Source organism: Lutra lutra, chromosome 5 (genome assembly GCF_902655055.1).
Source record: "Lutra lutra chromosome 5, mLutLut1.2, whole genome shotgun sequence".
Lineage (NCBI taxonomy): Eukaryota > Metazoa > Chordata > Mammalia > Carnivora > Mustelidae > Lutra > Lutra lutra.
The window spans coordinates 69195464-69221886 of record NC_062282.1 but is presented as its reverse complement, the minus strand read 5'-3'; the positions used below and the strand labels follow the sequence as shown (position 1 = coordinate 69221886).

The 26423-nt window shown below is 36.3% G+C and overlaps 1 protein-coding gene across 1 annotated transcript in view; it reads right to left on the bottom strand.

The window, feature by feature from the left end:
- ADAMTS19 (ADAM metallopeptidase with thrombospondin type 1 motif 19) overlaps positions 1-26423 on the bottom strand; it is a 273564-nt gene that overhangs the window by 133666 nt on the left and 113475 nt on the right. The window contains exon 8 of the mRNA XM_047731597.1: positions 2848-2953. Coding sequence (XP_047587553.1) covers positions 2848-2953 — 106 coding nt within the window. The remainder of the gene's footprint in view (positions 1-2847; positions 2954-26423) is intronic.

Here is a 26423-nt window from a genome sequence, read left to right as displayed (position 1 = left end):
ATCCCAAATCAATTTAGAAACATTTCATGTGTGACTACAAAGGCATTCTTTAATTGACAAGTTTAAGTGGACTCATTCTGCCATTCTTAAAATGGTGGTTGGCAGAATTTTATGATCCATTTTCTGTGTAAGGAAATAAACTGGAAAACGTTATAACCTCTCCCCCCACAAAAAAAAGAAAGAAATTCGAAAAGACAAAAAATAAGAACTTAACTGATTCAATCCAATATTTGTGAAAACTGTGTATTTGAGAGGCTATGTAAATATGAATTGCTTTTTATGTCTTCCTACATTTTTCTTTCACTGTGCTTTATATCTTATACTGGATGATGATGATATAATTAATACAGACCTCTCTCCTATCTATTCCTTTGTATGTACTTCGTTAAAGACACAATTACTCTGTTAGTGTATCCCACTTTCTACTTTGAGAAAAACAGTAGCCTCTACTTTTAAGACAAATATTGCTTACAAGGAAGGAGGATTTTTAAAAAAGTAACTAAGTAGTTCAACATATATCACATGTCCTGGTCTTAATCCATCAAGCATTACCCTACCTTTGGCACATTTCTATTGATTTTGGGTACAGCTCTATAAAAGTCAAATAAAATAATATTTTACTACCATTTTAGCCATTCCAACCTGAGTTCCTGGTCATAAACCAATGTTTCTAATACATAAAGCTCAAGTGGCCTTCCTTGAACTATTTCATTTAATTTTTTAAGTAGTTGGCGGTTCTTGACCAAGCCTTTGCATGTTAATAAATCAATTTGCATTGTAGCTGGTTCTTTTAATTTGTGTTTTTCCTACATTTTTAGAATACATCAGAGTTTAAAGAAATTTATTTTACATGTACTAAAGTAAAGTAAGTTTGCTTCATAGAGTGAAACTTCTACTATTCAGGTTACTTGTCTGTTTCATAAAAATATACTGAAGATTGCTTGTATACCACGCTATTAATGCATAGCTAAAGAGTGAAAATTATATTATTAGAAAACTAGCATTTAACTTTTAAAAATTGTGCTTAGGATGAATTTGCACTTGTGGTCTTAAAATTTTTCAAAATTCACTTTTACTAAACATTGTTTAGAATAAAGATGATTTTCAGTATGTTTTATTCAAATAAGGCTCTTGGTTTTCCTTAATATGATTAAACTGGAATATCTTTAAATGATGAAAATTACATTGGAATTAAGAGTCTAAATCCTATCATTCCTGGAGTGCAACATGGATCCATTATTGCAGGACATGCTTTCCCTCAAGGATGATGATCTTAAAGTGTTATTTATCTTTCTGTTGTTGTTTCTTTTTTGAATAACAAATAAACATTTTGTATTCTAGAACACTCCAGACTGACCCCTGAAAGGCTGCATGGGAGAAAATGAAGTATATTTATATCTTTAAAAACAGTGACATCAAAAACCAGCCACTGTTGAAAATGTCTTATTTCTTAGAGTAGGTTATGAGCACATGGTCATACTCAATTTCTGAGAACTCATTGAGCTGTATAATTCTAACTTGATCATTTTTCTATACTTCAGTTTACTTGAATAAAAAGCTTTTTTTTTTTAATCAAACACTGTTATGTTGTATATAAATCTTCTTGTGAGCTTTCTTATACCAACCCAACTCCACGGCTCAATTTACTCAATGGTCTCCAGAGTCCAAGCATATACTAAAAATGGAGTGACCTGGGTCTACAATATTACAATACTACAGAGCTACAGTCTGCGATGAGCTGGGAAAGATGGGCCCAGTCTAAAGGGTATAGACGCTGCTCAGCTCCAAGGAATGGCTGCCATATGGGACTGTGGGTCTAATGTTGCCAGGTCTGGAAATTTGAATTTTTATGTCAAATTTATACTTTTTAATGTTGGCAACTGATTCAAATTTTTAAGCTCTACCAGCCAATCTAAATATGTTTTTGACCAAAGAGGCCTCCATAAAGATCACCTCCCTGAGTAGGACCTCACTAAATCTGAGTCCAATTAAAATACTTTTCATATGTACTGCTGATACTGCTAGCATGCAGGGAAGGCCACAGTCAAAATTCAGTCTGACTCTACACAACTTCTACCATAGTACATAGTATAACTTCAGTTATATGGCCTGAGTTTAAATCCTTCCTCCAACACTCACTATTTTCATACTTTGGGAGGGCAAAGTAACTTCTCTATACTTCAGTTTTCTCCCCTGTAAGATGGGTATTCTAATAACCATACTTCCCCCAAATGTCTTGGCACATAGTACTACATAAATGTTGCTATTACTAGTTATATTACTATTAACATTATCTGTAAAATGAGATCCTTGCTTTTTGAGTTTTAAATGATCCAAACTATGTAAAGTACTTAGACTTGTTCCTGAGACACACTGTTCATTACATACTAACTGTGTGATCAGATGAAGTTTCTTTCAAATACATTAGTCCAAACCATGCAGATTTATTCCTTTACTCTGTATCGGGTAATAACAAACATGCTATTATAGGCTGGAAGTATTTTTATTTGTACTAAGTGTTTTCTTTGGACATTTGAATAATAAATAGCTCTGTAAGGTCATAATTATTGCCATGTTTATATCATTTGGAAATGTGTAGTGAAATGAATCATGTGCCATGTAATGAATGTCTTAAAGTGAATGCTAATAATGTAGTAAGATTTCGTATCAGGAACGGTTACAGGATTCAGAAGACATTTTAAATTTAGATGATATTCACCATCTTTTTGTTTCGCTAATTTCTAAAAAACCCTAACCCTCCCAAACACATAAGATATGAATGGAGTTCAATAACTCAAATTACAAAGTTATACGCAAATAGGTGGCATAGCCAGAATTTTTACTTACTTGTGACCCATTTCATGAGCAATTGTAAATGCAAGATTCAGGCCATTGTCTTCAGCAATAATACATTTTCTCTTTTCACTACACATTCCACTCAAATAAGCTATACCTAGAAAACATACACATGAATTATCACATGTCAGATTCAAATGCAAATATTTATGCTATGCATCAGTAGAAGAAATGAAAAATGATGTTTTTTCTATTGAAATGATGTCAGTATTAAACTATAAAATCTAGCCCTTATAAATGGAACTTTAAAGGAAATTGTGTATGTATGTGTTGCTCAATAAATTCTTATTATTTTCAAATTCATATTTCAGATTAAATCATTTGATCAACTGTCCAACTCTCAGAAAGTGTGCTCTAAGAATGTATTTTATAAATACTTTTCACTGTAACATAAGATAATTGAATGGATACAACTTTGACAATGTAAGTAAAAAAGCAATGATTGAGTTAAATGTTTTTCAATTCTTGTAAAGAACTTAGTTTCAGAGAAATACCCTAAAAGAAAATAAACTACGGGGGCACCTGGGTGGCTCAGTTGGTTAAGCAACTGCCTTCAGCTCAGGTCATGTTCCCAGAGTCCTGGGATCAAGTCCCACATTGGGCTCCTAGCTCCATGGGGAGTCTGCTTCACCCTCTGACCTCCCCTCTCATGCTCTCTCTCACTCTGTCTCTCTCTCTCTCTCAAAATAAATAAATAAAAATCTAAAAAAAAAAAAGAAAATAAACTACGTACATATGGCATTCTTGAACTTAAATTGATATTTTGAGTTAATAAAATTTTGAAATTTTATTTTCTAAAATACCATTTTAATTAATATGACATAAGAACTACCTGTGATATATGGAATATTGAAAAATATTTCCTTTGAACATTTTTTGGCTAATGAGAAGGTCCAACTGCAGAGTATATGATAATGATATACTATCTAAGATAACAATTTCCGTAAGATATTTGATCGTTTGGTTTTAATCAGTGGTAAGAAAATATAAAATGATTGATATTCCTTAGTCAAAGATTTATGAACTATATTACTAATTAAGATATCTCCCTGAGTAAATATCATTTAACACCTTCCAAGTGTAATTTTTAATGCATTTCCAAAAAACAAAGGTTATTTAAGTGATATCTAGTATTTTTTGAATTATTTGTATGTTCTGTAATCCTCACATCCTTATAAAATACATTTAAATTCATTATATGAAGAAATTAAGGCCTGCACAGGTAAATGATTTGCCAAAGATCACATGACTACTCAATATTATAGAATGAGGGGCGCCTGGGTGGCTCAGTGGGTTAAGGCCTCTGCCTTCGGCTCGGGTAGTGATCTCAGGGTCCTGGGATCGAGCCCCGAATCGGGCTCTCTGCTCAGCGGGGAGCCTGCTTCCCTTCCTCTCTCTCTCTCTCTTTCTGCCTCTCTGCCTACTTGTGATCTCTGTCAGATAAATGGATAAAATCTTTAAAAAAAATATTATAGAATGAGGATTTGAAATGAACTTTGAATCCATCTACCAACTAACGTTTCTTTTCCTGCTTATTACAATTTAGTGCAGAGTGGTCCCTAGTTAAAGATGGTTAGCTGACTGCTTGTGACTCTTCTTCTCTCTTTAGAAACCCCAAAAATAGTGTTATAAAATGATTACATTTAAATAAAAGAATAAATTGCCCTGCCCATGTTTTGGAGAAACAGAAATTTCATGGAAGAATATGAACTGATTTAGGGAAGCTACAGCCCCAATGACAGGGGAGAAGAATTTTATGACTGTGGTAGAACCTGAGAGACTCAAGACTGAGGCACACAAGTTTGAACAGAAGCATTCTTCGAGGATTGAAAATGGAGTATCTGAAAGGCTCAACTAGTCATTTGAATCTTCATGCAGACTCTCAAGGCCTGGTATCTACTGGCCTAACAGGAAAATGAAGATACATTCTCTAAGCAAAATATAGTATAATCATACTATTTTAAAAACATAATTACAGGAAGAAACAACAAGGGATGAAATAGGTAAGGATGTCATTTTATCTCTATATGTAAAGATATTTTATTAAAATATAAAATCTACAAACAGATGACATTATTTCCTTATGAATGGATGGAAGGTTGAACAGACAGGTGATAAGCCTTACTACTTTATTTGGCCGATTAAGACAACTGGAATTATTCTACAGTTAAATCAGGATAAGGTGGAAAGGAAATATGAAGGTGGGGGTAAACTCAGAGGGCTAGGAAAGGGAGAAAAAGAGGAGGAGAAAGACATATTCGTTATCTAGTTCCATTAAATAACAAATCAAATAAAAACATCAAGAGATTCTTAAACATAATGTGAATTTTAAGAGAGCTAAGTCATGCACTTATTAATGCAACAAAATATGGAGAACAAAGATACAAGAGTAACTGAAGTTGTGTTACAGTTGAAAGAAAGAAGGAAGAAAAGAAAGATGGAAGGAAGGAGTGAAGGAAGGTGAACAAAAAGTATCTCCTCATTATAAGATACTTAAAATTCTCTTGTGCATTTGAAAATTTAAAAAAGTTAAACTTGAGAATAAATACAAAAATACTAAATTAAGTTCAACTACAATTAGAATGCCAAAGATCATTATTTGGTACAAATTTCCCTTATGATATGCCCCTATATTTCACAACTACAATAATCTTATCACCATATGCAGATTAAAAGTCAGCTAATGTGGGCTGTCATCATGTCAGGTATCTTTGCTGTATGGACCAACACATATCAACTTAATAAGTTTTGCATTTCTTCTCCTGTACCCCTTCAAATAAATTTTTCCCACCAAAAATAGTCACTTGTTTCTAATTCTTACCTCTTCTTTATTATTCTTTCCATTCTATATTTTGTATATTTTTCCATATTTTTCTATATCTTACAACATTGGATAGGATATGTTTTTTAAAAGATTTATTTATCTACTTGAGAGAGAGAGAATGGGGGGCAGAGGAGAGGGAGAGGGAGAGAGAGAATCTCAAGCAGAGTCCCTGCTTAATGCAGGGCTTGATATCAAGAACCTGAGATCAGGACCTAAGCTGAAACCAAGAGTCAGACGTTTAACCAACTGCGCCACCCAGGCACTCCCTGGAAGACTTTCACAGGTGCCACTTGTTAAGTTAAAGAAATTACTTTCTGATATTCTTGTATGTCCAGTGAAAAAGGATGCAATGTTAGGTGTGGTGTGGGTCAAAGGTAGATGGGAGTTAGTATTTTTTTTTTTAAGATTTTATTTTATTTATTTGAGAGAGAGAGACAGTGAGAGAGAGCATGAGCGAGGAGAAGGTCAGAGGGAGAAGCAGACTTCCCATGGAGCTGGGAGCCCGATGTGGGACTCGATCCCAGGACCCCGGGATCACGACCTGAGCCGAAGGCAGTCGTCCAACCAACTGAGCCACCCAGGCGTCCCGGGAGTTAGTATTTTTTGAAAAAGAAACAGAAGTTTAGAATACCGAGAGAAATGGGAAGGAGAGCTGATTAAGTACTAGGGGAATACTTAATGTTCATGGGTAAAAAACAGATGATTCAGCCAAGGATGGTGAGCATGAACATGGACTAGCACTAGGATGTCCAAGTAAGTGATATCCAACCCAAAGGCTGAAACAGAGAAGAAAAATATTTGGATTAAATTTGGGCTGATGGGGCACCTGGATGGCTCAGTGGGTTAAAGCCTCTGCTTTCGGCTCGGGTCAAGATCTCAGGGTCCTGGGATCAAGCCCCGCTTTGGGCTCTCTGCTCGGTGAGGAGTCTGCTTCCTCCTCTCTCTCTGCCTGTGTCTCTGCCTACTTGTGATCTCTGTCTGTCAAATGAATAAATAAAATCTTTAAAAAAAATAAAAAAATAAATTTGGGCTGAGATTTTGTAGATGAGGTATAAAGGAAGAATCAAAGGACATAGAGTTGACAGTAGATTTGAGAATGAAAGAAGGGACAGAAATTATAGGGTTGGGTAAGTGAAGAAGTAAAGTCAAATATTTGGAGAATACAATGCAGTTGTCTGGAGAATGGTGTCATCAGTGGAAAAAAAAGAGCAGATACTCTCTGAAAAAGTACTTGAGAGCGTGATAAGAGACTGGGGATAGAGACATAAAATTTCAGAGATGAAGTTGCATAGTATGATTCAGTGTTGCCAGGAGAGCAGAGAGAGGTAGACATCACCCAGATTGAGGTCAAAGAACTATTAAGTAGTTTTGGTTGGACTGATTATATGAACGTGAAATTGCATATGATCTCAATGAACTCAGGAAGGGGGAAAAGATGACCAACATCCATGTGAAATATGGGCAAGAATGAAGGAGAACAATCCATCACAGAGACAGTTAAGATGGTAAAGCTGAAGAGCTTCAGCTCCAAATGAAGAGTTTTATTTGAGGATGAGAGTTTGACTTAGAAGCAGTAGCAGGAAGCAAGAGGAATGCAAGAGGTATGGAACTTTGATATTTTCCTAGCACTAGCCCTTGTAACATAGGGGAAGAGAAAGAATGAACAGTAATCTCTTTGGGGGCCCTAGATTCCTCAACGGGCTATAGGAAATCAATGACTACCGTGTAGTCATGAAAAGAAATTTGCTGATAAAAATTATAATTTATAATATAAAAGACATATTTTATACCATAAAATATAAATTTATATACAATAAAATACAATTTAGAAATGAGTACATTTTGGCATAGAGGTATGATTACACCTAAGTATTAAAAAATCCATACCATCACATTTCCATAGAACAGAAAGACTACATAAAAATGGGGGCACGTGGCTGGTTCAGTCAGTGGAGAATGTGACTGTACCTCAGAGTTGTGAGTACAAGCACCACACTGGACATATAGCTGACTTAAAACAAAAGACTGTATAATTACGATAATTTTCTTTTTTTTTTTTTTAAGATTTTTGTTTATTTGTTTGTTTGACAGAAGAGAGAGACAGTGAGAGGGAACACAAGCAGGGGAAGTGGGAGAGGAAGAAGAAGGCTTCCCACTGGGCAGGGAATCCCATGCAGGGCTCGATCCCAGGACCTGGGATCATAATCTGAGCCAAAGGCAGACACTCAACAACTGAGCCACCCAGGCAGCCACAACTGCCTGCCACCCAGGCACCTCAATGACAATAATTTTCTAATAGCAATTGCATCATGTGGAGAGATAATAAATAACTTTTCTTCCTCCTTTCCAATTTTCCAAATCCATTTAAGTGTTTACAATACTTTTATGATGAGAAGATTAAAGACATAAATATGACCATCATGTCTATGACATTTAAGTAGTAATTAACAGATTCCCTTATAGACCAGGAAGCAATTTAACAAGCATAATTACCCTCTCCTTCCCATTCTTTTTTTCTTATGTGTAAACTCAGAGTCTTCAACTGAGGCTCTGATAAATTTGAATTTAATTGTCTTACATTTGGCACACCAGGGAGATTTTCTTTAACTTGAAAGTTATGAAGAATAATTGTAACCATGACTAATTTAAATGACTTGCATTATTCTGTTTAAAAGCCTATGCTTTTCAGTTCCTTTCAAAAACTCACATGTTTCTTATTAATTAAAGGGTGCAATTTAGGAGGGGAAAGGATCTAACACAGCTGTTATTTAAATATAGATATAATACAGACTCTTTTTAAAACACTCTTTTAATATTAAAGGTTCTACAATCAAAAAGGACACCAAAAAACCCTCTAATTTCCACCTAAAGATGAATCAAGTCATATATGAGGCATCAACAGAATCTCCAGGTGAAAACAAAGCATACTATCCTAGAATGTAATTTGATACCTCAAGATAATCATAGACCCCTAAAACCCCACAGATAGCATGTTAAAATAACGAATGAATCAGGAAATCAGTTTTTATGTGACCAGGTGGGTGTATCCTAATAAAACAAAATCGTCCAGCCTCAACACTGTTGCTTTTAAGCACTAACGAGACTACCCAACTTCAAAATCTTGTTTCTCCTGGCACAAAATCTTGCACTGTCCTAGGTAAGGTATTTGTCCTAGGTTATATCCTGGAAGAAAAGTTATTTATTTATGAGTCGTATTATTGCTGGAAGCCTAATGGAACAAATAATGTAAGAGGTGACAAGTACGAAAGGTACAAAGATGAACATACACTGAGCATGCCTTCAGAAGTGTGAGCCATACCAACTCACTGGAAAATATGATCATTAAAATGTAAAGATGTACATAAGATATTATGGGAGACTATAAGGAAATACCAAATAGAGAAAAATTAAAGTAGAAAAGGCTTTTAAGGAGAGAAACAGCTTGGTGGTATCACTGAGTGGGGAGAGGTGGGCACTGAGCAGGGAAAAGGCTAAGCAGTGGTAAAAGTTGCTATTCTTCACAGAAAGGTAGGGTATGTTCTTTAAACGTGCATGCCATGTAGTACATCTCTCCATCAGTATGCATTTAACGTATCCTCAATAAGGAGTGGATGAAATGAATGGCATAGATGGAATTCCTTGAAACAAAGACCAATATAAAATGTAACTTAACATGGGGCCTTAACTAAAAATGTAATTTTGAAGAATCAAAATGTATTTCATCCGTGAATTAGAAAATTTTTTTAGAATGACTTAATGATGGTGCCCAAGTAATATGAAAACCATTTACATGATTATATTCAAATCAGCCTTTGAACATATTTTAAAATAACTTGCCTTACTAGCTCACTAATTATCTGCTTCTATTCCATTAAAAGACAAGATGATGATCTAGGAGTATAAAAGTACAATTATGTAAGTTATGAGGTTAATATCAGTAGAGTTATAAATGTATTTTAAAAAACAGTCTTCCAGATTCTCTTTAATGTCTAATCCATATCATTCTTCATAGTACGGTTTCTAAGAATACTAAGAAAAAAGTGACTTCTAACAACAAGAAATAAGATATCAGTTTAATAAAAACTATAGTAAATCTCTGTGGTCAAAAAGGTGGAATATTTCATAGGCAGTAAAACGTTGTTTATGTGTTCCCACAACATGGATGTTAGAGTCCTTTTGTGAAAAACATATACCGGTGCCAAATAAAATCTAACTACAAAGTTTTAGTGTATAGCTAAATTTCAAGAAAGAAAGATTCCCAAGTACAGGAATAAAGCTTGAAATTTTTCAAAGTCGGAATGATAATATCATGAGTTAATGTTGGTAAAGCCTGGGTATCAGAAAAGACACAAGTCCCATTAAGTAATGTGTGTGGTTTCAAAATGTTTGCAGGCAGAGAAATTAAGGAGGAAGGAACTGAAATCCATTGACAAATCAGAAAGCCTGAAATTGCTATTAATGTGTGAACATTACCTCAAAAATCCATATGCAGGAGATCAACGAGGAAGCCTGGCTCAAAATAAGTTTGAGGTATGCCAGAAAAGCTCCACTAATAAACCCAAACCACCAGCATGCACAGGTATGAAACCATAGGAATATGAAGCCATAAATACAATGTACAAATTGATCATACAACTTGGGGATCATACAAGGATTAGAAAAAGCTTTGTCAGCGACTGGAAATTAGACCGCGGGGGGAGGGGCTGGCTCCCGGCGAGCGGCGGAGCAACGGAGCACAAAATCAGGATTTTAAAATTCTGTTCCGCTGAGGGATATCACTCCAGAGGCTTAACTGGGGTGAAGCCCGGGCAGGGTCAGCGTGGCCTCAGGTCCCGCAGGGTCGTAGAAGGATCGGGGGTGTCTGAGTGTCGCAGAGCTTACCGGTATTAGAACGGGGAAGCCAGCTACAGAGACAGAGCCGAGGAGTGACTCTCAGCTCGGGGTGGCCTTGAACCAGTCGCAGGCTCGGTCAGCTTGGAGAGCGGCCGGAGGCCGGGGTGGCGGGAGTCGTTGGGCGCTGTTCTCTGAGGGCGCATGAGGAGTGGGACCCTGGGCTCTCGGCTCCTCCGGGCCGGAGACCGGGAGGCCGCCATCTTCATTCCTGTCTTCCGGAACTCTACGGAAAGCGCTCAGGGAACAAAAGCTCCCAAAAGCAAACCCAGCAAACCCGAGCGGATTACTCAGCCCGGCCCCGGGTAAGGGCGGTGCAACTCCGCCTGGGGCAAAGACGCTTGAGAATCACTACAACAGGCCCCTCCCCCAGAAGATCAACGGGAAACCCAGCCAGGGCCAAGTTACCTACCAAGGAGTGCAGTTTCAATACCAAGGAGAGCGGCAGAATTCCAGAGGAGAAGAAAGCAAAGCAAAGAACTCATGGCTTTCTCCCCATGATTCTTTAGCCTTGCAGTTAATTTATTTTTTTTTTCTTTTTCAATTTTTTTTTCTTTATCTCTTCTGCTAAATTTTTTTTAACTTTTACCGTTTTCTTTTTTAACGTTTTTTAAATAGTTTATCTAATATATATATATTTTTTTTTTCCTCTTTTTATATTTTTTCTTTATCGGCTTTATTTTTAATAGTTTCTTTTTTTTTTCTTCCCTTTTTTCTTTCTGAACCCCTTTTTATCCCCTTTCTCCCCCCTCACGATTTGGGATCTCTTCTGATTTGGCTAAAGCATATTTTCCTGGGGTTGTTGCCACCCTTTTAGTATTTTACTTCCTCCTTCATATACTCTTATCTGGACAAAATGACAAGGCGGAAAAATTCACAACAAAAAAAAGAACAAGAGGCAGTACCAAAGGCTAGGGACCTAATCAATACAGACATTGGTAATATATCGGATCTAGAGTTCAGAATGACAATTCTCAAGGTTCTAGCCGGGCTTGAAAAAGGCATGGAAGATATTAAAGCAACCCTCTCGGGAGATATAAAAGCCCTTTCTGGAGAAATAAAAGAACTAAAATCTAACCAAGTTGAAATCAAAAAAGCTATTAACGAGGTGCAATCAAAAATGGAGGCTCTCACTGCTAGGATCAATGAGGCAGAAGAAAGAATTAGCGATACAGAATACCAAATGACAGAGAATAAAGAAGCTGAGCAAAAGAGGGACAAACAGCTACTGGACCACGAGGGGAGAATTCGAGAGATAAGTGACACCATAAGACGAAACAACATTAGAAAAATTGGGATTCCAGAAGAAGAGGAAACAGAGAGGGGAGCAGAAGGTATATTGGAGAGAATTATTGGAGAGAATTTCCCCAATATGGCAAAGGGAACAAGCATCAAAATCCAGGAGGTTCAGAGAATCCCCCTCAAAATCAATAAGAATAGGTCCACACCCCGTCACCTAATAGTCAAATTTACAAGTCTTAGTGACAAAGAAAAGATCCTGAAAGCAGCCCGGGAAAAGAAGTCTGTAACGTACAATGGTAAAAATATTAGATTGGCAGCAGACTTATCCACAGAGACCTGGCAGGCCAGAAAGAGCTGGCATGATATATTCAGAGTACTAAATGAGAAAAACATGCAGCCAAGAATACTATATCCAGCTAGGCTATCATTGAAAATAGAAGGGATTAAAAGCTTCCAGGACAAACAAAAAATGAAAGAATTTGCAAATACCAAACCAGCTCTACAGGAAATATTGAAAGGAGTCCTCTAAGCAAAGAGAGACCCTAAAAGTAGCAGATCAGAAAGAAACAGAGACAATATACAATAACAGTCACCTTACAGGCAATACAAAGGCACTAAATTCATATCTCTCAATACTTACCCTGAATGTTAATGGGCTAAATGCCCCTATCAAAAGACACAAGGTATCAGAATGGATAAAAAAACAAAACCCATCTATATATTGCCTACAAGAAACTCATCTTAAACCCGAAGGCACCTCCAGGTTTAAAGTGAGGGGGTGGAAAAGAATTTACCATGCTAATGGACATCAGAAGAAAGCAGGAGTGGCAATCCTTATATCAGATCAATTAGATTTTAAGCCAAAGACTATAATAAGAGATGAGGAAGGACACTATATCATACTCAAAGGAACTGTCCAACAAGAAGATCTAACAATTTTAAATATCTATGCCCCTAACGTGGGAGCAGCCAACTATATAAACCAATAATAACAAAATCAAAGAAACACATCGACAATAATACAATAATAGTAGGGGATTTTAACACTCCCCTCACTGAAATGGACAGATCATCCAAACAAAAGATCAACAAGGAAATAAAGGCCTTAAATGACACACTGGACCAGATGGACATCACAGATATATTCAGAACATTTCATCCCAAAGCAACAGAATACACATTCTTCTCTAGTGCACATGGAACATTCTCCAGAACAGATCACATTCTTGGTCCTAAATCAAGTCTCAACCGTTATCAAAAGATTGGGATCATTCCCTGCATATTTTCAGACCACAATGCTCTGAAGCTAGAACTCAATCACAAGAGGAAATTTGGAAAGAACCCAAATACATGGAGACTAAACAGCATCCTTCTAAAGAATGAATGGGTCAACCAGGAAATTAAAGAAGAACTGAAAAAATTCATGGAAACAAATGATAATGAAAACACAACGGTTCAGAATCTGTGGGACACAACAAAGGTAGTCCTGAGAGGAAAATATATAGCGGTACAAGCCTTTCTCAAGAAACAAGAAAGGTCTCAGGTACACAACCTAACCCTACACCTAAAGGAGCTGGAGAAAGAACAAGAAAGAAACCCTAAACCCAGCAGGAGAAGAGAAACCATAAAGATCAGAGCAGAAATCAATGAAATAGAAACCAAAAAAACAATAGAACAAATCAATGAAACTAGGAGCTGGTTCTTTGAAAGAATTAATAAGATTGATAAACCCCTGGCCAGACTTATCCAAAAGAAAAGAGAAAGGACCCAAATAAATAAAATCATGAATGAAAGAGGAGAGATCACAACTAACACCAAAGAAATACAGACAATTATAAGAACATACTATGAGCAACTCTACACCAACAAATTTGACAATCTGGAAGAAATGGATGCATTCCTAGAGACATATAAACTACCACAACTGAACCAGGAAGAAATAGAAAGCCTCAATAGACCCATAACCAGTAAGGAGATTGAAACAGTCATCAAAAATCTCCAAACAAACAAAAGCCCAGGTCCAGATGGCTTCCCGGGGGAATTCTACCAAACATTTAAAGAAGAACTAATTCCTATTCTCCTGAAACTGTTCCAAATAATAGAAATGGAAGGAAAACTTCCACACTCATTTTATGAGGCCAGCATCGCCTTGATCCCAAAACCAGACAAGGATCCCATCAAAAAAGAGAACTACAGACCAATATCCTTGATGAACACAGATGCAAAAATTCTCGCCAAAATACTAGCCAATAGGATTCAACAGTACATTAAAAGGATTATTCACCACGACCAAGTGGGATTTATTCCAGGGCTGCAAGGTTGGTTCAACATCCGCAAATCAATCAATGTGATACAACACATTAATAAAAGAAAGAACAAGAACCATATGATACTCTCCATAGATGCTGAAAAAGTATTTGACAAAGTACAGCATCCCTTCCTGATCAAAACTCTTCAAAGTGTAGGGATAGAGGGCACATACCTCAATATTATCAAAGCCATCTATGAAAAACCCACAGCAAATATCATTCTCAATGGAGAAAAACTGAAAGCTTTTCCGCTAAGGTCAGGAACATGGCAGGGATGTCCGTTATCACCACTGCTATTCAAAGTACTAGAAGTCCTAGCCTCAGCAATCAGACAACAAAAGGAAATTAAAGGCATCCAAATTGGCAAAGAAGAAGTCAAACTATCACTCTTCACAGATGATATGATACTATATGTGGAAAACCCAAAAGACTCCACTCCAAAACTGCTTGAACTTGTACAGGAATTCAGTAAAGTGTCAGGTTATAAAATCAATGCACAGAAATCAGTTGCATTTCTCTACACCAACAACAAGACAGAAGAAAGAGAAATTAAGGAGTCCATCCCATTTACAATTGCACCCAAAACTATAAGATACCTAGGAATAAACCTAACCAAAGAGACTAAGAATCTATACACAGAAAACTATAAAGTACTCATGAAAGAAATTGAGGAAGACACAAAGAAATGGAAAAATGTTCCATGCTCCTGGATTGGAAGAATAAATATTGTGAAAATGTCTATGCTACCTAAAGCAATCTACACATTTAATGCAATTCCTATCAAAGTACCATCCATTTTTTTCAAAGAAATGGAACAAATAATCCTAAAATTCATATGGAACCAGAAAAGACCGCAAATAGCCAAAGGAATATTGAAAAAGAAAGCCAAAGTTGGTGGCATCACAATTCCGGACTTCAAGCTCTATTACAAAGCTGTCATCATCAAGACAGCATGGTACTGGCACAAAAACAGACACATAGATCAATGGAACAGAATAGAGAGCCCAGAAATAGACCCTCAACTCTATGGTCAACTCATCTTTGACAAAGCAGGAAAGAATGTCCAATGGAAAAAAGACAGCCTCTTCAATAAATGGTGTTGGGAAAATTGGACAGCCACATGCAGAAAAATGAAATTGGATCATTTCCTTACACCACACACGAAAATAGACTCAAAATGGATGAAGGATCTCAATGTGAGAAAGGAATCCATCAAAATCCTTGAGGAGAACACTGGCAGCAACCTCTTTGACCTCAGCCGCAGCAACATCTTCCTAGGAACATCACCAAAGGCAAGGGAAGCAAGGGCAAAAATGAACTATTGGGATTTTATCAAGATCAAAAGCTTTTGCACAGCAAAGGAAACTGAACAAAACCAAAAGACAACTGACAGAATGGGAGAAGATATTTGCAAATGACATATCAGATAAAGGGCTAGTGTCCAAAATCTATAAAGAACTTAGCAAACTCAACACCCAAAGAACAAATAATCCAATCAAGAAATGGGCAGAGGACATGTACAGACATTTCTGCAAAGAAGACATCCAGATGGCCAACAGACACATGAAAAAGTGCTCCACATCACTCGGCATCAGGGAAATACAAATCAAAACCACAATGAGATATCACCTCACACCAGTCAGAATGGCTAAAATTAACAAGTCAGGAAATGACAGATGCTGGAGAGGGTGCAGAGAAAGGGGAACCCTCCTACACTGTTGGTGGGAATGCAAGCTGGTGCAACCACTCTGGAAAACAGCATGGAGGTTCCTCAAAATGTTGAAAATAGAACTACCCTATGACCCAGCAATTGCACTGCTGGGTATTTACCCTAAAGATACAAACGTAGTGATCCGAAGGGGCACGTGCACCCGAATGTTTATAGCAGCAATGTCTACAATAGCCAAACTATGGAAAGAACCTAGATGTCCATCTACAGACGAATGGATAAAGAAGATGTGGTATATATACACAATGGAATACTATGCAGCCATCAAAAGAAATGAAATCTTGCCATTTGCGACGACCTGGATGGAACTAGAGGGTATCATGCTTAGCGAAATAAGTCAATCGGAGAAAGACAACTATCATATGATCTCCCTGATATGAGGGAGAGGAGATGCAACATGGGGGGTTGAGGGGGTAGGAGAAGAGTTAATGAAACTAGATGGGATTGGGAGGGAGACAAACCATAAGTGACTCTTAATCTCACAAAACAAAGTGAGGGTTGATGGGGGGAGGGGGTTGGGAGAGGGGGGGTGGGGTTATGGATATTGGGGAGGGTATGTGCTATGGTGAGTGCTGTGAAGTGTGTAAACCTGGCGATTCGCAGACCTGTACCCCTGGGGATAAAAATATATGTTTATAAAAAATAAAAAAAAAAAACAAAAATTAAAAAAAAACAAAAAAAAAATAAAAAGCTTTGTCAGTTCAGTGAAAACAAATGAAGGATCACTATGATGAGAAACTATCATCTCAGCAAGCATAAAATCCCCATAGGAAAAAAAAAACTCTACTGAAGATGAGCTCACAAATAAAAATGACAATCCAAATGAAGAAATGGCCCACTGTAAGAAGGTGGCCACTCATACAAAAACTAGAGAGAAAATGATGACAAAATAAAGACATTTTTAATATAAAGATGGGGAGCTTGAGATCTACATTTACTGGGTTCCAGCAACCCAAATGAATCTTTTTGTAAATCAGAGAAAGTAACCCTTTTCCATGATACTTTAAATCAAAGTACTGGTGTAAAGAAATGTCATATTTCTTCAAACAGGAGGAAAAATTCCAGACTAAAACATTAAAATAAGGAGGAGGAAATAATGGACACCAGAAAGTGTAAATGTATGAGTAACTATAAATTAATATTGAATACATGAAACACCAATTTTAATGTCTTCCAAACTTTAAAATAGAGAGAACTGAAGTAAAGCAACAATATGTAGTTCAAGATGAGTTCTACCAATAATCAGTGGTAAAATGATACATGTCATAATATACAAGGTTATTGCAAAACAACAGTAAAATAATATATAACTAACAATTACAATTACATAGGTTGAAAATGTAATACAAATATTAGATTTACCTGTTTTTAAAGGCAGGAAAGGAAGAGAATAAAAGAAACATGACCTAAAGGCAAATAGAAAACAAATATAGAAAGACATCATTTCACACCAAGAATTTCATTAATTAAAAAAGATTCTGCCATGAGTGACTGTCAAATTGAATGGATATTTAAACTCTCTAAGGTGAGAGAAGTGTGAATTAACTTGACTGTGATAACCATTTTCAATGCATAGGTATGTTAAAACATCATTGTCTACCTTACACTTATACATCTTTTATCTGTCAACTTTGTCTTGAAAAGTTGGAATGAATGAATGAAAAATAAAGAGTATGCTAAAGCCAAACTAAGATTTTAAGACTGAATTAAAAAAACAACAACAACTCTAACTGTATTGTGCTTATAAGAGATACAGTTTAAGAACATAAACAAGTTAGAAGTAAAAGAATAGAAAATGGTATAATATGCAAGCATCAACTAAATAGAGAATGGGTGACAATATAAATATTACAAATATACAAAATTAGACAAATTGAATTTAAGTCACAAGCATCTAGAGAGATAAAGAAGGATTTTTTTCATTATAAAAGGGTTACTCCAACAAGAAGATGTACAATTCTATATCTCTATTTACTCAATAACTAAGCCTCAAAATATAATAGAAAAAAATGAACCAAATTAAGAGAGAAAAAGAAATTCACAGTTAAGTTGAGAGACTTAGTAACTCTCTTAATAGCTGATAAAACAACGATTAAAAATCTTCACTCAAGACATGAGACCTGAACAAAGTATTAGCAAATCTGTCTTAAATGATGTAATAAAATATCACATCCAACTATAAAATTCATTCCTTTTAAGTGGATATGGTACATTTATAATACTTGACCATATATTGAGTAGCAAAAAAATCTCCACAAATTTCAAAAGTGGAAATAATCCAAAGTATGTTCATTGGCCACAATGGAAATAATTTGGAATTCAAGAACTAAAAAGGTAACTAGAAAAACCCAAACTGCCTAGACATGAGATGATACACTTCTAAAGAATCCACAAGTGAAAGGAATTATAATCAAAATTAGAAAATATGTTAAACATAGTTATTAAAAAAAAAAAGAACACAAAAAATGCGTAGGCTGAAATGACAGTGCTCAGGGAAATTTGTACTATATATTATAAAAAAATCAAAGAGACTGAAAATCAGTGATTAAAATTCCTTTCAGGAGCTGAGAAAAGAGAGCATCAAAGCTTAAGAAAAGAGAGGGAAAGAAATAATAAAGAGCAAAACCAATGAACTATAAAACAAACGTAAAAAAAATTGACAAAACTGGTAATTCCCTATCAAACCAATCAAAAATTACAAAAAAAAAAAAAAAGAGAGAGAGAGAGAGAGAGAGAGAGACAAATACAAGTTACCAACATCAATGAACAATAAGGAAATGTCTCTATAATCCTAAAGACATCAAGGTAATATATGTAAATGTATGCAATAAACCTTATAATTTGCTAAAGCTGTCAAAAGAAGAAGTACAAAATCTAGAATTTTCTATCATAATCCCATTTATTCATTTTATTCCAGCTTCATAGCTACATTTGGCTCCCCCCCTACACTTTTCTCTTCTCTTTTCTTGTCATTTCCATCTGAAGACCTCTTCACTGGCATTTCCCTATGGAACATTCCCTCCTTACATCTCTTTCTCCAGATCTTCTTGATAACCAAATTTAAATTAAAAATACCCTTCTCCCCACCCTGGAACTCCCAGATTACCTCTTACTTACACCCATTACTTTTTTCCCTCAGGGGTTTATCTTTTAATGTACAAGTTAATTAAATTTAATTATTTGGATACTGGACAGTAGATATTGACCATTCTCTCAATTAGAATGTAAGCACAAGGAAAGTACTGAGAAGTCAATTTGTTCATTTCCAGCATGTAGAACTGTATAGTATAGTAACACTACACATTGTATAGTACTATGATAATATATTTCAACCTGTATTAACATGCATTTCTCTTTTTCCACACAGGTCAATTACTTCTTGGACTTTGGGCTAAGATCAAGTATTGCATTTCCCCCCAGGTCATGCCTTCTTAGTCTTCTATAGGATTTGCTCTGAGGGCAGGTGGGAAGGGATAGAATTAGAAGGAAGGTAGCCTTTGAAACTCTGGAGGATAGCACATCGGGAAACGCCAGGCTGGTATCGGATGACTCAAGTAGGGAATTAATGAAAACACTGGGTGAGTAGGTGGAAAGAAGGGCTGTCATGTTTGACCCTACTTTGTCTTTTGTTTCCAGGAAGGCAAGAGAAGTGGGCAGTTTAATCTAGGGGGACCCACAGATGACATGACTGAGATCTGGCAGCATCTTTAGGAGCATTAAGAGCTGGACAGGTAGGGACTGAGGAGGGTGGGAAGATAAAGAGAGTGGTGGAAAGAGCTGAACAGAAGTTACAGTGCTCTGACCAAACCAACATTCTTGAGTTGAACCCACCAAATGCATTTGGAGTCCAAGTCCAGCAGATAGACAAAGGAATGCACTGCAAAGACGTAGATACCAAAAATCTCAGAGGGAAGTGAAAGCACTGTGATTTCTGATCTACAGCCCATCTCCCCAGCTATGGAAAGGATAAAGGGGAGGTGAGGAGAACTATCAGGAAGAGCCGAATATTAGCTAAAACCAAACCAAAACAAGGTAAATGAATAAAGTCATTTAAACTAGAAGAAAAATTAACATCAATTGACAAGTTTTCACTGTCCCTATGTCAAGGACATAGGGAGTTGTGAGGAAAGATTTAGTACACTGTAGGAAGCTAGATGCAGCATTTTCTTTTCCTAATTTAGTATCATCTTTGATCTTATAATGTGTATCATGACAAAATTAACTACAGGTGAGAATGTACATGTTTAAAAAAGTGTGCACATGTTTTCTAATTGGTTGCTAAAGGTAAATTAAACAGTGAACACTCATTTTATTTTATTATCTTAAGGTGTGATTAGAGGTATCTAAAATGAGTGAAGTACTGGACGAGATGGCATATGGGTACCATGTCAAATTCTTTGGCAAGCTTTTATATGGAATATTATTATGATGTAGGAAAAAAAAGGTGAAAGATGATTTAAGTGAGTGTTCAAAATATATAGTGAAAGGAAGTGAGTCCAGAGGGGGAGGGTACACAGACTAGGCAGAGGAGGCCAATTCCTAAATTCTGTTCTTTTTTTTTTTTTTTTTTAAGGGGGAAGTTTTTGTGTTTTTTTTTTTTTTTTTTTTAAGATTTTTATTTATTTGGGCGCCTGGGTGGCTCAGTGGGTTAAGCCGCTGCCTTCGGCTCAGGTCATGATCTCGGGGTCCTGGGATCGAGTCCCGCATCAGGCTCTCTGCTCAGCAGGGAGCCTGCTTCCCTCTCTCTCTGCCTGCCTCTCTGTCTACTTGTGATCTCTCTCTGTCAAATAAATAAATAAAATCTTTAAAAAAAAAAGATTTTTATTTATTTTACAGAGATCACAAGTAGTCAGAAAGGCAGGCAGAGAGAGAGAGGGGGAAGCAGGCTCCCTACCGAACAGAGAGCCCGATGTGGGACCCGATCCCAGGACCCCGAGATCATGACCTGAGCCGAAGGCAGAGGCCTAACCACTGAGCCACCCAGGTGCCCCCTAAATTCTGTTCTTTTGAGAGCTGGAGAGACCATCATGGTAATAGACAAGTTCCAAAAGAGGTTAATTCCTTGCTTTTCTTGTTTTCCCGTGTCCTTAATCTTTATAATAAACTTTCCCACCAAGCAGACCCATCTTCTTCCTATACTACGACAATGAAAAGGACTGCTTTTTTTTGTATGAAAGGAAGAAAAATTAGGAAAATTTACGTCTGCAGGCTAGTTTTGCACTCCTGCTATTGTATTCTAGATTTATTCTACTTCACATTAACTTCTCTCTTTTAGAAAATTTAAGGGCAGGTTATTGGATGGTTTCAGAAGTTAAACTATCAAATCCTTAGGGATTTTAAATTAAGCCAGACTCCAATGTACCTTACTGTGGTTGGATATATCTTTAATACATCACTAAAAACATATACCATTGGGACACCTGGGGTGACTCAGTGGGTTGAGCCTCTGTCTTCAGCTCAGGTCATGCTCTCAGGATCCTGGGATTAAGCGCCACATTGGGCTCTCTGTTCAGTGGGGAGCCTGCTTCCCTCTCCCTCTGCCTGCCTCTCTGCCTACTTGTGATCTCTCTGTGTCTGTCAAATAAATAAATAAAATCTTTAAAAAATATATACCATCTAAAATCCTTAATTTAGATTTCAGTGCAACCTGAAAATATAATGCTTGTGGCACACTGAAAAAAACGTATGTGGTAGATTACACATCTAATGTTTATAAGTCAGAAATGAGAAATTTACTGTGCAGTCTACCACAAACATGGATGAAAACTGGTATTTGCATTACTAAGTTAATTTAAAAATAATGAGTCAGAGTCCTCGGGCTTTCTGTATGACTTAGGTCACAAAAGCAAAAAACAAAACAAAACAAAACAAAAACTAGGCTTAATGATTTCATCTGCCTTGGAGATTAAAAAACTGTCATGAATTTAAAAAATAGGTAAGATGAATCACAGTTGAAGACTTCTGAGAAGTTGAAGGATACAGCTGGAAAAATTTAAAAGTGTTTTGATTGCATATAAATCAGGAATTTTGGCTAACACATTTTTATAATGTTATAACGTAATCATATCCTGAAGGCATTAAACAGGGACAATTAAAACTAAAAATATCGTGCTACTAAAAGGTTCTATAAATTGCTTTTTTAGAATACTAGTAAAAAACACTGACAGCATGCATTTATAACCATAAACCAACTCAGACATCAAAAGAGTTTGACACAACATGCTATTTTCATCATGCCAATTTTAATCATTTTGCTACTTTTTATAACTTGTTTTCTACTCACTATGGTTTTTATTCAAGTAAAGAAAATAAATAATTTTATAAACTGGAAAAAATCTAAAGAATACAATTACAATATAATTACAATTACAAGTATCTAATATTCTTAAATCTCAAATACTAAAATTTAAAATATTGAGTTTAATACAGAGATTTGACATAATTTGTTAAATAAAACACATTTACTCGAGGACAAGCATTCCAACTTTAGATGCATTTCTAATATCTCAGCTTTTTTTAAAGTGTATACACTGAGGGTATTAATAGTAAACTGGTTAAAAAACCTACTCAAAGATGATTTGATGTTTTCTAGAACTCCAATTGGAATTCAACAACACTTTTTATGACCTGTTTTCTGCATGAAGTACAGTACAGGCAAAATGCAGAGAATAAAGCTTTAAGAATCTAGGTTCTTGTATTAGATATTCTAGCGTTTGAGTCACAGCCTTGATTTTTAGCTGTGTGACCAAAGAAAAGTTACTTCTTTTTTCTGAACCTCAGTTTTCTTAACAGTAAAACTGGGAAATTAACCATTTGGCTTAGGAATGCTAACTAATGTAGATAAAATATATTAAGCCTGTACTGGCTTATGTGAAACATGGTAACCATTAAGTATTAAACTTTCTTATATCTAAAATGAGGTTTGCAATCCCTTATGACACAGAGGTTTTGAAGGGGTAAAGGAGGTGATGTATTTAAAGACCCATGGCATGTGGTCGATTCTCTTTTTTTTTTAAGATTTCATTTATTTGACAGAGAGAGATATATCAAGAGAGGGAACACAAGCAGGGAAAGTGGGAGAGGGAGAAGCAGGCTTCCTGCCAAGCAGGGGGTCTGATGGGGGACTGGATCCCCGGACCATGGGATCATGTGACCTGAGCTGAAGGCAGATGCTTAACGACCATGTGGTTGATTCTTACTAAGTGTTCTCCTACACTGACAACACCCTATAAGTGTGTGATGAATACAAAGTTGCACCTGTAGACCTTATAATAAGAACAACTCTGAGGAACTCAGAGTATTTTCTATATTAAGATGTGTTTTGTTTTCCAAGGATATATTCAGCATATTTTAATACTCACATAGTGTTTAACAGTACCATTAAAATATTTTCTAATATAAACAAATTCCTATAATCAAATGAAGCCTTAACAGTAAAGGATCTTGAGAAGGAAAGTACCTTATGAACCACTACTTTTCATAATAATTCCATAAGAATTATGTATCCAAGACTTACCCCTGCAACATGTTGTGCTAAAATAGAAATATAAAGTGTCTGATTTATGTTTTGGCCAGAGCCTAATAAGAAATACACCAGCATCCAAGAATTAAACAAGATAAGTTCAGCTTTCTTTTTATTCTAAACCACAGGAAAGATGTCATTTTCCCATCAGGAATTCATTTCTATTCAGAAATACATGGAGCACCTGTGTTCAGAAATACAATGAGCACACTCAATACTGCGCTATGTGATGAGGACACAGACAGGAAGCGAGCAAGATCCTTGATCACAAAGATATTAAAAGGAGAGGAAATGAATGCAAGATATATTGAATTCCTCCAAAAGCATGCATGGTAGAGTCAGAGAAGCTAATGATTCAAAAAGTGAAAATTAATTAGGGTTGTGAAAAATGGGTAGAATTTGAACGGGGGGAAGGAAGGAAAGGAAAACAAAGAAAGTCTTCTATTTAGAAATTCTAAAACAACACCTTTGAAAACACTCACTAAAGTCTGCAAAAGTTATCAGCTCTTCAGTAGGGCCTCAGTTTAGAAGAGTGCATTAGTGTGAATTTAAAAGGGACACAGTGGGGAGATGAGGTTTTAAAAAGGCTTCCCAAGTGAATGAGCAAAGGTGTTTGGTAGGTGACACCTGGGTGGGATTTCAGTCTCTTCTGTTCCTTAGGCCCTAGAGATTAGGGACTCTGTGCAAGATACAACCTGCAGAAAGCTTTGGGAAATCCTGGACTGGAATGTCAAAAGCAAGTCTAACAATCCCATAATGTCTTTCTCTTTTTGTTTTAAATTCATTTACAGTAACATTTACTTTTTATTCAACAGTTCTAAGAATTTGAACACTCATATTGATTCACTTAACCACCATCACCATCAGGAGCCAGAAAAGGTCCATCACTCCCCAAAACTCTTTTGTGCCTTCTCGTTATAGTTACACTCTCACCCACTTTTAAAACAGGTATGACCACTGGATCGCTGATCTGATCATCATTATAGGGTTGTCTTTTAGACACTGTCATGTAAGTGGATTCATAAGGCAGGCAACCTTTCGAGACCAGCTTCTTCTTCTTCTTCTTTTTTTTTTTAATTTCTTTTCAGCTTAACAGTATTCATTGTTTTTGCACCACACCCAGTGCTCCATGCAATACGTGCCCTCCCTATACCCACCACCTGGTTCCCCCAACCTCCTACCCCCCCGCCCCTTCAAGACCCTCAGGTTGTTTTTCAGAGTCCATAGTCTCTCATGGTTCACCTCCCCTTCCAATTTCCCTCAACTCCCTTCTCCTCTCCATCTCCCCATGTCCTCCGTGTTATTTGTTATGCTCCACAGATAAGTGAAACCATATGATAATTGACTCTCTCTGCTTGACTTATTTCACTCAGCATAATCTCTTCCAGTCCTGTCCATGTTGCTACAAAAGTTGGGTATTCATCCTTTCTGATGGGGGCATAATACTCTATAGTGTATATGGACCACATCTTCCTTATCAAGACCAGCTTCTTTCACTGAGCATATTGCTTTGACATTCCTCCTCGAGCTACTACAGATTGTTTAAACCATTCGCCTCTTGAAGACGATTGGATTGCTTCCAGTTCTTCCCAATTGTGAACAAAGTAGGTATCAGCATTCATGAAGAGGTTTTGTGTGACAGTAAGTTTTTGTTTTTCTGAAGTAAAGACACAGATATGGGCTTGTAGGGTCATATGGTATGTATATGTATAACTTTATAAGAAATTGCTAGATTATTATCCCTAGGGGTTATAAAATTTTGCATGCCAGCAGCAGTGTTTGAGGATTAAAGTTGATCCACATTATCCACCGCACTTGATGGTGTCAGTATTTAAAATTTTAGTTATCAAATAGGTATATAGTGATATCTCCTTGTGGATTTAATTTGCATATCCCTAATGACAAGTGACAATGACATCTTTGCACTGTTTATTTGCCATCTATATATTCTTCTCGTGAAATATCACGTCATGTCTTGCACATTTTAAAACTGTCTTCTTAGTGATGAGCATTGAGAGTTCTTTATACATTCTGTACAGAAGTCCTTATGTCTGGATATGTGATTTATCAAGATGGCTGACCCTTGAGAATGCAACGGGTAGAGGTGCTGGGCCCCCAACACACACACACACAAATCCACAAATAGCTTTCAGGGAGCCTGGGTGGATCAGTAGATTAAGCATCTCACTCTTCATTTCTTCTCAGGTTGAGATCTCCTGGGTCCTAGGATCAAGCCCCGTGTTGGGCTCTGTGTTCAGCAGGGAGTCTACTTGAAGATTCTCCCCCTATGCCCCTCCCGTGGCTTTTGCATGCTCTTTCTCTCTCTCAAATAAATAAATAAAATTTTTTTTTTTAAAAATCCACAAATAACTTTTGACTCTCCCAGAACTTAACTACTAAATGCCTACTTACTGTTAATCAGGAGGAGCCTTACTAATAACATAAAGTTAATTAACACCTATTTTGTATGTTATATGTTTTATGTACTGTATGCTTACAATAAAACAAGCTAGAGAAAAGAACAGGTTATTAAGAAAATCACAAGAAGGTAAAGTACATTTACAGTGCTGTACTGTATTTATAAAAAAATATCCACACATAAATGGACCCATGCATTTCAAACCCATGTTGTTCAAGGGTCAATTATATTTTCTCCTGGTTCATAACTTGTATTTTAATCTCTTAACAGAACAAATGTGTTTTTGGTTTTGTTTTAATATCGATGAAATCCAGTTCACCAATTTTTCCTTTAATGGATCATGTCTGTAGTATTGAATCTAAAGACTCTTTATCTAATTTAAGGTCACAAAGATTTTTCTCTTATGTTTCCTTCCAGGCATTCATAGTTTAACATTTACATTTAGATTAATAATCCATTTTGTATAAACACTTATAAAATTTTATTTATTTTATTAAAAAAGTGAAAGAACTTTATTATTCTTCATTATGCATAATGATGTCCAGTGTTTTCAAGACCATTTCTTGAAAGATCATTTTTTTTTAGGATTTTATTTATTTATTTTAGAAAGGGTATGTGTGTGTGTGTGTGTG